This window comes from Mus musculus, chromosome 16 (genome assembly GCF_000001635.26).
Source record: "Mus musculus strain C57BL/6J chromosome 16, GRCm38.p6 C57BL/6J".
Classification (NCBI taxonomy): domain Eukaryota; kingdom Metazoa; phylum Chordata; class Mammalia; order Rodentia; family Muridae; genus Mus; species Mus musculus.
Window position 1 is genome coordinate 36,749,754 of NC_000082.6, and position 13,346 is coordinate 36,763,099.

The 13,346-nt window shown below is 39.9% G+C and overlaps 1 protein-coding gene across 4 annotated transcripts in view; it reads right to left on the reverse strand.

Annotated features, from left to right (window-relative positions):
* Window positions 1-407: 407 nt before the first annotated feature.
* Window positions 408-13,346, reverse strand: part of Slc15a2 (solute carrier family 15 (H+/peptide transporter), member 2) — a 34,998-nt gene continuing 22,059 nt past the window's right edge. Inside the window, exons 8-23 of one of the 4 annotated variants that reach the window (XR_003951808.1) lie at window positions 12,552-12,634; window positions 12,070-12,156; window positions 11,811-11,900; window positions 11,677-11,721; window positions 10,318-10,350; window positions 9,473-9,561; window positions 8,027-8,108; window positions 7,369-7,503; window positions 7,112-7,139; window positions 6,472-6,636; window positions 6,297-6,343; window positions 4,689-4,799; window positions 3,943-4,039; window positions 3,240-3,386; window positions 2,519-2,623; window positions 408-2,201 (exon numbers count right to left, since the gene is read on the reverse strand). Coding sequence is in view for 3 of the 4 variants with exons in the window: in NM_021301.3 (NP_067276.2) it covers window positions 2,025-2,201; window positions 2,519-2,623; window positions 3,240-3,386; window positions 3,943-4,039; window positions 4,689-4,799; window positions 6,297-6,343; window positions 6,472-6,636; window positions 7,369-7,503; window positions 8,027-8,108; window positions 9,473-9,561; window positions 10,318-10,350; window positions 11,677-11,721; window positions 11,811-11,900; window positions 12,070-12,156; window positions 12,552-12,634 (1,493 nt within the window). In the remaining variant the exon portion in view is untranslated. Of the gene's footprint in view, window positions 2,202-2,518; window positions 2,624-3,239; window positions 3,387-3,942; window positions 4,040-4,688; window positions 4,800-6,296; window positions 6,344-6,471; window positions 6,637-7,111; window positions 7,140-7,368; window positions 7,504-8,026; window positions 8,109-9,472; window positions 9,562-10,317; window positions 10,351-11,676; window positions 11,722-11,810; window positions 11,960-12,069; window positions 12,157-12,551; window positions 12,635-13,346 lie in introns of all 4 variants that reach the window. The other 3 variants (XM_006522428.2, XM_006522430.3, NM_021301.3) reach the window with 3 other exon arrangements.

Sequence of the window (13,346 nt, forward strand, 5' to 3'; positions counted from 1 at the left end):
CCTTGTAGAGAACTGGAACAAGAAGTGAGAATGTTTCACTTGGTGATCCTGAGTGGCATTCACACTAAAAGGGCACGCTCTCAAACACTCAAATACCTGGCAGAGAAAGCTATGCTTGCCTGCTTTGTGATGAAGGACAGAACTAGTGCAGTAAGAAGGGCTTCGGTTTGTCTGATTGCAGTTCTAGAGACTGCATGGAGAACCTTGTACACACTAAACAACTGTTCTACCACTGAGCTACGTCCATAGCTCAAGAGCAGGAAGCTTTACATGTGAAGCTATTAGTCAGCACAACGTTTCTTCTGAAACTGGGGTTCTGAAGAAGCTGCTGCATGCTAAGATAATTCAGGGACATCTCAGAGACTTCAACCCAGAGATATAATATTTAAAAGAGAATAATAATATTATCTCATTTCCCAAATTTACTTGTACATAAAAACTTTTATTCACAGATCAGTCTTAACGCCCTTTAAAACAAAATTCACCAAATAGCTTTGAGCTAAAGCTTCTTAAAAATGAACATCTTCAAAAGGAGTTGGGACAGGTTCTTAGCAGTTGTCTGGGGAAAGGAGATAGTGTTGCGACCTCGTTTATGCTTTCTAAAATCTTAGTAGTTGAATACTTAAGTATTTAAAGCTTGAGGGACTGCAGCAGATTATCTTAAGAACATATTACATTATTAACAATGTGCGATCAACATGGCTATAGACGGAAACCGTGTAGTAAAAGGAACAGAAATGAGGTCTTTCATACAGGGGCCGTGAACGTTTTCTCCTAGGAACACATGACATAGTCCTAATATTCCCAAGCTCGTTCCCTGACCCATGTATTACATGTGAGATAATGTTTCTCAACTCCCCTCTTTTTTTTTCACACACACAAAAACTCCACCTGCTCCACCCACCCCCACAGATTTTAATAAGTTTCTCATGCAGGTCCTTGTCCATTTGCTGAATATTACAATTTAGAGCTTTAAACCCAGGATGTTAGTATTATCCCTTTTCCATAAGCAGGGCGTATTTCTAAGACCAAAGGGAGAAATGTAAACAAAAATTACGGGAAAAATAAAAATACACAACAAAGAAGCTAAATAGAAAAAAAAATTAAAGGAAGTTGGGTTAGAAAAAACATTTTGTTACTGAAGATTTGCTGTAATAAGCAAAGTAAGATATAATAATAATACCAAGCTGTCCCAGCAACACTGAAAAGGCTGGGTTGCAAAGCTATAGTTAGTTTCATAGACAGATGTTCACGGAGGAGCACAGCCCAGGCCCGGAACAAGAGAGTTCTTTAGAGGGGCGTGCAGTACAAGAGAATGAATAGTTTATATGCATTCCTGTGTCCCCATGACTTTCCTTACTGTCTTTAATTATGGTTTCCAGGATCTGTCAGTACCGAGAAAGGGTTTTTGGATAAGTAGATAAACCAGTGTGGTAATCAGAAAGAGGTATCTTCCATGTGTACATAAAATTCCATTCTATAGTCGGCCATCTAAAAATCATATTAAACTTTCTAGCTGACGAGCTAGCCTCTGGATTAGGTCATACCGTATGTAACATTTTTGACATCCTCATGAATAGCAAAGTTATATTACTGATAAAGAAAATTGAAATACCAGTATTCTGTCATTTTGGCCCTAAACCAACATATCAACAAGTAGAGCTATAGGTTCCAAATACCTGATAAAGGAGTCCTCCAAACTTAGCATGCCATGAGACTTATCTCTACTACACATTTGTACTTTCCTGGGCATTTGGAGATACTGGGCCAGCTTGAGAGACATTGCCTAATATTTACTGAGTTTATCAATAGCCTGTAGGACACGGAGTCTTGGATCCTTGTTTAAAGATATACCTGAAAACCTTGTCCTAAAATTGCCTCTATTGTGGTAGAAAATGGAGGCAATCCACTCAGATAAATGCTGTCTCCTTCTCTAACCTGGCCAGAGGGGGGAAAAAATTGTTGCTTGAAGATAAGCGATGGCTGATATCAGAGCCAGGGGTCAGTCTCCATCCAGTGAGTCATCAGAGCCTTGTATTCTTGGTTTCTAGGTTGATCATATTCCCCTGGATGTGAGGAATCTGCTTTTCTGTTGCCTCATGGATACCCTCTGACTTTAGAGGAACATAGTAGTAGCCCATGACGGAGAAGATCAGGCAGACCACCAGCAGGAGGCAGGAAAACAAAACGAATTCAGCCCACTGCAGGGAGAAATGAACCAAAGGGAAGATTATGGAGAAACCTTATTTAACAATAGAGCTAGGAGTGGAGAGATGGGAAGATGGCTAAGGAATCATCACTTGGAGGCATTTCCTTGGCAGAACGCTAGGTTCACTGGCCTCTCCTCCCACAGGTACATGGTGGTCACTATTGCCACACACTTATGCCTATTTCCTGGCAAAGTCTGTTATCTAAACCTTGCATCACAGATGGGGGAAGGGAGAAGAGGAAGTTGGAGGGGAAGCATCCATGGGTAGATATGTGTAGACATGAACTCCTGCTCTCCACAGATTCATACCTGCACCAGGCCACTGAACTGTGCCACGATCAGCACAATAATATTCCCAACTGCAACGGTCAACAGCCAGGCTGCCTGGAGCACAGATTTCATGCTAGATGGTGCCTAGAAGGACACATTTGTAAACATTCAGATTTCCTATTCCACCTTCCTGTTCCACGAGTCTATCTATGAACCATTGCCCACAAAGACTCTATCTCCCACCTCCCCCACTATGTCCAGCTATCGAGCTGAATCATGGAATGGTAATAATACAACAGTAAGAAGAAAGCAGATATCTTTGATGAATGCTTTGATTCATTGTACCATATAATTATTACCACAACCTTAAGAGATAAGCTGTATTACTGTAGTACTCTGAAAATACAAGAAAAGTAAAAAGGGCATAAAGAAAAGGAAATAAAACAGCCATAGAGGGATAATTTACTTGCTCATGTTACACAGCAAGTCATGCAGCCAATATTTGAACATGAGTAGTCTAACCCTATAACCCTTAGTCTTCATCTTATTTTTTTTTCCCCCTCCAGAGACCAAACAACACAGACTCAAATTCTGCCTTGTCATGATCCTGGAAATCAGGATGACTGTTCAGGGTCATATGCAAGGAACTCATGAACCAAAGAGATGGGGATTTCAGGACCTACATGTACAAGAATTTTAAAAATTATTTTCTAATTTGTTGTTCTAAATGGTGTCACCATTTCTACTTGCAAAATCTTACCTGAGAATAAGAAAATTCAAGTCCTGTGACAGAAAACATGACCTCTGCTGCTGTAACCAGGACATACTGTGGTAGCTGCCATGCAATGGATAGTTTATTGGCTGGAATGTCTTCTGCCTTCCAGGCCTGAAGACCCCGGTTGGTGATCTTAGTGGGAGAAAGAAGAAGTGGACTTCTCAGTAATCATAAGCAGATACAGCTATCTACAGCACTCTAGGATCTAGATCTAACTACAACATTCTATGATCTAGATCTAGCTACAACACTCTATGATTTAGATCTAACTACAGCACTCTATGATCTCCATCTACTCCTTTCTTTTAGTTTCACTTCTCTGTTACCATCAGGAGCTTAGACATTTCCATACAACTCCAGCATTTTGAATTTCTTCTCGCTAACACTACTTTCATTTCCATAACCTCAGTCCGCTACAGTAGAAGTCCTTGAGATTAAAAACTCTTTGAAATCCAAATGCCTTGGCTCTAAGTCAATAGGGCATTAGGTACAAAATAGTGAAGTAAAAGAATTTTGGTTTTTCTTTAGTTGAAAATATACTTAACAGCTAGAAATCTGTGGGATGTGTGTGTGTGTGTGTGTGTGTGTCTGTCTGTCTGTCTGTCTGTAAAAAGAAAGGAGAATAGATGGAGAGATAGGCAAGCAGGCAAGCAGATGGAGGGAAGGGAAGTGGCTGTAAGCTACTTACATTAGTGATCACAAACAAATATGTTGTACCAAAGTCTAGTTGACCTAAATTGAGAGAAAAGACATTGTCTTCCGTTTCACAATGCACTGCAGGATACCTGTGACAAGATGAGATTTGGTTAGAATAAACAGCATTGCTTAGGAAAACACTTCCCATGGCAAGGAGAGAGAAATCTCAGCTCTACAAGGAAAGTAATGAAGCCACCTAACTTCTAGGAGTGAGCTGGGTTTGTTTGTTTGTTTGTTTGTTTTTGTTTTGTCTGTTTTTTTTGTTTGTTTGCCACATTTCTGCTTTGGAGCTGCACTTGCTATTGCCTTCTAAGTACATAATAAGTTCTAACCCCTAAAAAAAGACTACATAGGTCAACTTTTGTATATTTCAAGCCCATGAACTTTCCTCATGTGACTTATAGAATAGTATAAAACAGAAAACCCGAGAGGAAATTCTAAATAACGAGGTATCAATGACAAGTACCAAAGAGCAGGAGCCAAAATCAACAATAAGCCTTGTGAGCGTCACAGAGGTGGGCTGTATTAACTATAAGGTGTGTTCATCACAACTACCACAGTCTCAGCTACCAGTGTAGAAATCAGGTGAGCCTGAGGTAAGGAGGCAAGAATTAAAAAGAAGCAGAAATCTTCCGATACCCCCAAATTAGCACAGACATGCCTGTGTCCATCATGAAAATACAAAAACAACATTTGAGAAAGATAAAAGTCAGATGTCCACAAAGGCAAGGCTCTTACTTTCCTCTTTGCACAGTTCTGTACTCAGACACTCCATAGTCTTTGCCCACGCTGAGAGGAGCATTGGCATCCAAGGAAATATTCATGTCTTTATGCAAAGTGTTAATAAACCTGGGGGTAGACAAAGTATTTGCACATCAGAAAATCATATCCAAACAAGGACACCTGATACTGTGTTGCTCATAACTATATTCCAAGTGTGTAAAATCGCCAGGCAAATTGAAAGGAAAGACACACATGGCAATCTGACTTTCCTTTCTAATCTAATTTAGGAATACCCAATTTCTTCTTCTTTTTTCCATTACTGTATGTATGTGTGTCTGCGTGTGTGTGTATACAGATACTGTCTCTCAGGATGGCCACCCACCTTGTTGTCTGAGACTGTATCTCTCACTGGGACCTGAAAGGACAGGTTCACACCACCACCTTCAGTGTTTTATGTGGGTGGTGAACTTGGGTCACCATGCCTGTGCAGCAAGCCCATTACCAACCTATCTCCCCAGCCATTTTATTTCTTCCTAATGGTGGAATTTCTCAACTGAGATTTAAGAAAAACAATAAAAATATAAGTATATACAAGGATATAACATTTTTATATCAACCAGTTATCTTTTTATATAAGAAATCCAGTTTGATTCATGTGAAGTTTAGAGACCCAGCCTGCAGAAGACGTTGTCACTCACTATATTTTAGTCTTTGGAAATCTTGAACCCTTCCAGAATCCTTTTTCTAATATTCTGACCTTAAGTGCCCCTCAGAATGGGGTTTTGGTTCATTTCTGTTTTAATAATTTTAGTTTCAGTCTCATTCTAGAGGTAAAACCTTTTAATTTACCTGGCCATCTGGTGAGTATGTGTCAGTCATAAATGAACATTCTAGAAAAAAAGGTCTGTTTTTTCCTAGAGTAAGTTAAGGCTAATGGTTACTTCTTACATTCAAGTTCATTTGTTTGTCTGTTACTGTCCTGCTAGTACTTTGAAAGTTGATTCCTAGCTCTTCCTTACTGATGCAGACACGTCTGTCCCTGCTGCCCTGTCTTGCTTTCCTTCCTCCGGGCAGTTTGTCCTTTCCGAAGCCTTTCCAGCACAAGTGCTTACATGGATTTTACTTCAATGAATTCAGACTTTGCCTCATGATTTCTCCTCTTCATTTAAAAAAATAACTAGCTGGTCTTGGTTTCCAATTCCAGCCGCAGAGAGGAGGTGACTACCTCTCTATCTGTCCTGTGGCATCCTGACAAGACCTTTAGCCTTTTCAGGATTAAGAACCAACTCTTTTGATACCTACATTTTTAGGGCAGACATCCAACTACCAAAATGAAGGTAGGAGCATTTGCTCACTTCTAAATATTTGTCTGATGAACACAGAAATTTATAGTTATTTTGCTACAAGTAAGATAAATGGATTACATTAGGTAGGAAAACCTTTTATGGTAGACAACAGAGCGTCTCCACTGATTCAGGGTTATCTGCCAGGAGGAAGTATGCTGGCACATTTGTTTTTCACTGTCCTAGAAAATGCGACAGATACCAGTGTCCCTGATTGTCACCCTTGCTCAGAACAAATAAAATGTGAGGTCTCCTTATATGAAGGACCCAGCACCCAAACCTGATGGCTGTCATCCCATTGGCTGGTTTGATTCCTGTGTCCTTTACCTGTAAGAGAGTAAAACAAAATATCAGTAGGAGCTGACAAATGGAAACCTATAGTCAGGACATTGCATTTTCAGGCAGACCTGTGGTGGCTTCTGCCTGAACAGAACTTGAACAATTTCCTAACTTACCAGCATACTGGAGAGACTTTCTCCATTCTCATGAACCACCAACTGGTAACAGTTCTTCTCCTCTACAGAGTACTCATTGTGGACAGACAAGTTGTTGTACTTCAGATGAAAATGTAAGTCTTGGCTTTTTGTCTCCAGGCGTAGTTTCGAATAGTGTGTTGTGTTCTGTAGGATGAAGAACCTGTTATATTCACTTTCTGTGCCATTATAGACATTACAATTTGATATCTTTGGGATGTGTAACCTCTTCCAATACTAGTTCCTTCTCTCTCTAAACTAGTTATTTCACTTCTAAGACACCAGCATAAGACACAGAGGCATATATACGGACAAGGAGGGGTGTTCATTATAACATCATGCATCATAATAAATGCAGAGGGGCTTAAGAGATGGCTTAGTGGTTAAGAGCACTGGCTGCCTTTCTGAAGGACCTTGGTTTGATTCTCAGCACCCACACGGTGGCTCACAACAATCTGTAACTGCAGCTCCAGGGCATCTGATGTCCTCTTCTGGCCTCTGCAGGCACCAGGCACACACCGGATGCATAGACATACATGCAGGCAAAGCATCCACACACAGAAAATTTAAAAATAATTTAAAAATAAATAAACATTTACAATAAGCCCTCACAGGACTATACCTGTATTTATGTGGTAGGCGTGCTTACACTGCAAACAACAACAAAACCCAACTTTAATGTCTGTAAGAAAAAGTTTAAATGAACTATATTTAAAGGATAGAATATTGTGCAATTATTAGAATGTGGTGACCAGAGATTATTTAAGGACATAAGAAAATAATTATGCTCTTAATTAATTAGTGCCATTAATTAATGATGAATGTCATTAAAGCAACCAAGGCTACTATAGCTTATATAATTTCTCACCCATACCTCACCTGAAAAGAGCTGATGGACTCCACCAAGAGAGGATTATTTCTGTTTCCCTGCACTGTCACCTCTATTTCACCATCTGCCAAGTTCAGGACTTGCAGAAAAATCTCTTGGGAAGCTGGCTGAGGATGGATCATTCCCTGAGAGACAGATAGAACAGAACATGTACGTTAGTGCTGTCTCTGACAGCTTAGCCCTGCTAGCCGAGACTATATAAGTTTATCCCTCTGAAGAGCATTTGGCTTAGAAATCTGAAAAGGTAACTGTTTGTTGTTGTTGTTGTTGTTGTTTTTTAAAAAAAAAAGCAGGGAAGACCCCAGTTGCACAAAGCAAGCACTAGTGAATGGTAGGTAACAAACACCCTTCAGTTGTGGTTTTATAGTTCTCTAGCTAAGAGTGGCAGAAGAGTTATAGGTGTAGTTACAAAGGCATCATAGAAACTTTTGTTCCCTAAGTATCTGGGTATTTGTGTCACAGAATTTCCTGAAAATAAACTCAGAGTCATTCAGGTGGAAAGTGGACCTCATTGCCTTGTTGCTCTCTTCGTTTATATTTACCATGACGGTCCCATGAAATGACACTGGTGAGTCCCACGGAACCAAGACTGAACATGGAAGGGAAGTAAGTGGAGCAGGTTAGAAGCTTAGCAGTCACTAAACTCACATTTATTTTTATCTCTACAAGCGCTGCAACTGCAAATGCCAAGCACGCTAGGATCATACCAACAGCCATTTTCCTGAGTGACCTATGGAGGGAAAGGAGAAACCATTATATCTACCCCTTTCTCGAAGGTACAAAGCTCAGACTCCTTAGCCTGTCTTTAAAGACTTTCTTACTTAGTTCCAATTACTTTTTAAAGTATTTCCTAGAACTCTCCCTAAAACACCCTTTTGCTCAAGTCACACTTGTAATATTCCTCTTTTCTCACCTTTGCTTATGCTTATGATTATTTTAGCCATTATGTCATGATATAACATCAAATGTTAAACATCATTATAAATATTGATATAATTAGATTAGTATTAAATATTAAACATAATATTACAATAATGGCAATATAACCAGATTTGTTATAGACATCAACTGCTGTAATTCTTCAACTCATTTTCTTCTTTAGAAGTCTTTGTTGGTCTGAGCATCAAGAAGGACTTGCTCCTCTGTTCTTCTATGGCATTTCTATCTTCCCTTCCTAGGGTATTTACCAAAGATAACCTATGTAATGGTTGTCTTTGCCTGTGTTCTAGCTCCTTATTAACCTGTGAACACCTTGAATAAAAGATCTGTGCTTGGTTAACATCCACATGGAGCTTGGCCCTAGACTCCCTACTACCCACTCCATAATAGCAGACAAGGGCATTTGCATGTGGTAAAGTCCTCATCACTTAACTGTCACAAGTACATTGCAGTTACATCAAAGATGGGGGGGGGAACTTGAACTATTCCTCACAAAGATCTACATATGATGCTTTCTACTAAGTATGGAGCAGGCTGCAGTGCATACTAACTACCAATAGTGCTGTACCCAATCCTACAAGCTCCTTTCTTAGTTTCGTGGAACTAGCAGAAGGTTTTAAAGAGTTGGTTGTCATCAGAACCTTAGGACTTGGTCCAGGAAGATAGCTCAGAGTGTGATGATGCTATGAAGGCTGATGACCCAAGTTAAGCCCCCAGAACCCACATGGTAGAAAGAGAGACCCAATTCTCACAGGTTTTCCTCTGACCTCCACACATTTGTTGCGGCACATATACAAAATTCCCCCCTCCCCACCACACACAAAAGAAGGCAGGCTTCCTTGGAGAAACAATTTCCAAGGACAAAGCAGCATGGTGCTTTAGAAAGCTGATAGCCCATACTTGTTGAGACCAACCCCTACAATATCATACATTCAAGCCTGTAACACCGGCACTGACACTCACCAGTTAAACCTGATTTCTACATTTCCACATTAATAGAATTCTGTCAAACATGGAGAAATAGAAACAGGTGAATGCTACATCAGAAGGAATAACCATTCTGTAGAAACATCCCAGCTCTGAGTTGTCGCCAAGCTGGGCAAACTGAGTATGTAAACTTGGTACGTAATAATTCATGCCATAGTGTGCACTTACGAGAAGTTAACTCCGCACTTGGAGATCAGCCGATAAATGACAAGGTCAAACAATGGGATGAAGACAAGGACCAGAAAGGGATTTAGCACCTGCAACACCATGGTAACAAGGATCAGTACAAGTGTCCCTCTGTCCTGAATGAGCTCATGCTCTCCTCTGACAGCATGCTCTCTCTCATGTCTCCTCACATTCACCTGAGTAGGTAAAAGAGTCTGTATTTCTCAGTCTCCTTATACCCAAGGCTCTACTTCCCTTGTAAAACATCTTAACTTACAAATACACCAAGGAAATAGTCTTCCTGAGCCTGTTTTTTTTTTCCTGTCAGTCAAACTAGGAATGTTTTTCTCCAATCACCCCTTTTCTTTAGTTTCACAGCCTAAAGGGAACAATGAGGGCCTAAATAAATATCCCCAAAATCGCCATCAGTAAGCAGAGCTTCTGACTTTGTCACTCATACAACAACAGTCTGTACTTTGTTTTTGTTTGTTTTGGTAGTACTGAGGGGTCAGACTTAGGTAATCCTGTGTGTCAGACAAGTGCCTAGCTGTGGGCTTGCACTTTCCTTGACAATATTTCCAATACTATACTATCTTGACATAGAATAGTCAATGCTCACACTTTAGCCGTGAGCTTACACTCAGTCTCTCTGGAGTTGAGCAGAACTACATCCTTTACAAAGGATGTGAAAGAGAGGAGTAAGATCAAAGAAACTGCTCTCAACACGGGCCTCCTCGGCACATGAAGAATACATGGAAGGATGGCTATTAACCCAAATGCTGCTGGAGAAGAACAAAAGAGGTAAAAAGGGGAAACCACATGTCAATGCCTACAGAGAAATCTCCTACCTGCATCTGATCCGGCTGAAGTACAAAAAATCCCTGAAACATCATAATAAACTATAGTTAGATAGTAGCAGAAGACAAGGAAAGCCGAGGGCACCCATCTTGATAGTAGATAAGAAACACATAAAAGAAAAGTCATCAAATCTTTGGTTCAGGATCTCTGATTTGCTGGCAAAGGTATTTGGGCTTCGAAGACACTTGGGATGGCTTCTAACCATTTGCTAAAGACAGATGGACCCCAGGGAGACGACTGCTTTCTGTGCATGAATTAGGTATTCATTCACCAAAATGTTTGGGATTTGCAATCAAATCGTTGTGCTCATGCACAACGTGTGGGGGAGGGGCAGCAAGGCTGAAGTTTAAATGTCTCATCCATTAGCCTGAAGGTAATTTATTCAATAATTGTCAAGAATTCTGTGCTTCAAAGCTTTATGGTGTGAAAATGTTTGCTTTGTGATATCATTAGATCAAGAGTGGGTTTTTTTTTGTTTGTTTGTTTGTTTGTTTTTTGTTTTTGTAATTAGGATTACAGATTTTTGGATGAGGGGTGTTCAATCCGAACTACACTTTGCTTGAGAGTGGTAAAGTTGCATGTTTTAATTAATCTCATCACCATAGTCAGGGATAGTAATGACAGAAGGACAGGTGCTGTGGTCAGCCTTAGTTGCTCCCCATACATTGTGTTCAATTTGCAAGTTTGCTCTCTAGAGAATCAACAAGAGAACTGCCATGGTAACTCCTGAGCAACTAGAGGAGGGGAGAGGTAAAATTATGCTTTGGAGGCTCCTGGTGGCACTCACTCTGTCTGCTTCGAAACTATCAGTATAATAATCTAGAGATGGATGGAACAATTAACAATAGAGAATGGACCAAAGGATGGACTGGACCAAAGAATGGACGTAGGGAAAAGAGAAAATAATGTTTATAGTTTTCTCACTCTTTCCATTTTATAAATTTCCCCACAGGTCTCATGGGTCCCTTACTTGATCTAGCCTAAGGGATGGGAGAAGTTGTGTAGAAGCATCAATCACATTTTTTTCTTGCGATGTCCTAAGACAGGCTCAAATGGAAGAAAATCATGCAGCCAGGCTTGCATTACTTCATCTGCTATTCTTTTAGTGTATCAGGGAGGGGTGGGTGAGTGGGGGAATCTGGCTATTTTCCACCCTTCCTCTCCTGATTTCTAAAGACAGGATTATGATTTTTCATAGTTATTTTTATCTTAATCTTTATCTTTGGGCTTAATGTACATCTCTAGTGATCTTAAGTTAATTTTGTTTTTTAATTACAAAGATTAAAGATGTATGTAGAAATAAATAATGAAGAATTTAACAGATGTTTTTGGAAACTTTTTCAACTCACCAAATCGCCATCCATTTTGTTAGCTTGCAGAGTCCACCGTGAGCCCTAGGGCAAACAGATTTTGTTATGAGATACTGTTTTCCAATGATAAGAAAGAAGATGAGGAAGACATGGCTTTCAAAACCCACTATTACCTGTTGGTCCAAAAGAGCCCAGAACATGGGCAGTGGGATATAAAGGAACAGTATCCTGGTCAGTGCCTTCACGTCCATAATGAGGTGCTTCTGCGGGGAGGAAGAAAGAGCAGGCAGAATTGCCGGAAGTTCCAAATGGGCTTTTCTTGCTTAGAGTAAAAATAGTCAAAAACAGTGAAAGACGAGGTCAAATGTACCCGAAGCAAAGAATTTGAAAGATTTCATAGAATTTTGAGGTATTTCTGCAGTTTCCACTTACTGGGTATTTTTCTGCTGCCCAGTCTAGCCAATGTTGTCGCTTTGGAATGTCCTCAGAACGGTTCCTGAAGCGGTTGCAGATAGCAAACTAGGGCAGAGGCCAGAATCAGAGATAGACAAAAAGAAAGTACCCCCCTGACTATCCCAATTCTTTATCTCTCCTGTCAAGTATGGACTTCAAATTTTATCAAACACTGAATTCTAGTATCTGAGGTGTAATTTTTATCTTTTCTTGTTTCCTAAGAGCATCACATATAACTGTACTCAGAAGATTCTTGCCTACTAAAAATTGACTACTTTTAAAACCTTAATGGTCAAGTAGAGGCAAGGAAGACCAATTAAACTCAGTTTGTCAAAAGGTAGGCTCATAGAAGGAAGATGGTTGAGAAAAGCCTATGCCCATGTGTGGAGAACCACTTGTTTAGCATGGCACCTTTCCTTCCTATTGAAAAAGGCAAGCAGGCAGGCAGTTCATGAACTTACCCATATACATTTGGTAACTTGAGCCACTATGTTCCCTTCAGGAGGCGGTTTTCTGTACATCTTGCTTCCCATTGCAAACACAACTGCAATTGAATTGCAGACAATGTTCTTAGTTTCTCAGTTAGAATATTCAGTTGTCTGCATCAAATCTCACAGAGAACTGACTTTCACTCCCTAACTTCAGAGTAGCCAAGGGAAGATAGTGGTTAATTGTTGGGAGATACTCATGGAGACCTTCAAGGGATAGCAGAGATTGAAGTCATTTCTGCCCCCCCCCACCTTTGTCCACCTCCATATGTGATATGGTGGCAACTTTGGTTGATTTTTCTTTCCGGAGTGCACAGTTCAGCTGTCCCCTTTGTTACATTATCATTGCCACCTCCCCTAGTCTACGTAGAACAATTTCTATCCTTAAATGTTAAAATGTCTGTCAGCTTACGTCTCCTTTTCTAGTCAGTCCCTTCTTTAGACTGATGCCAAATTACTTTTCTTTCTGTGATCTGCCTAAAAATCTCAAATTCGTAGCAGGAAAAGCCTTCTTAAATTCATCATTATCCTATCATCTATTGAAGAATTATAAGTAAATTGCTAATCATTTTATATACCTCAACTGATTTTGTCTAACAAAATATGTACTACTGTTTCCATTTTAAACACAAGTAAATTGAAGATTAAATAAACTAAGAAGCATGTACAAGATTTAGCAGGTAGCAAATTCCATAAATAACATTTGGCATGAGGCCTCTCAATTTAAAAAAGAAATCTATGTTCTCAGCATTCGTGATAGTGACATCA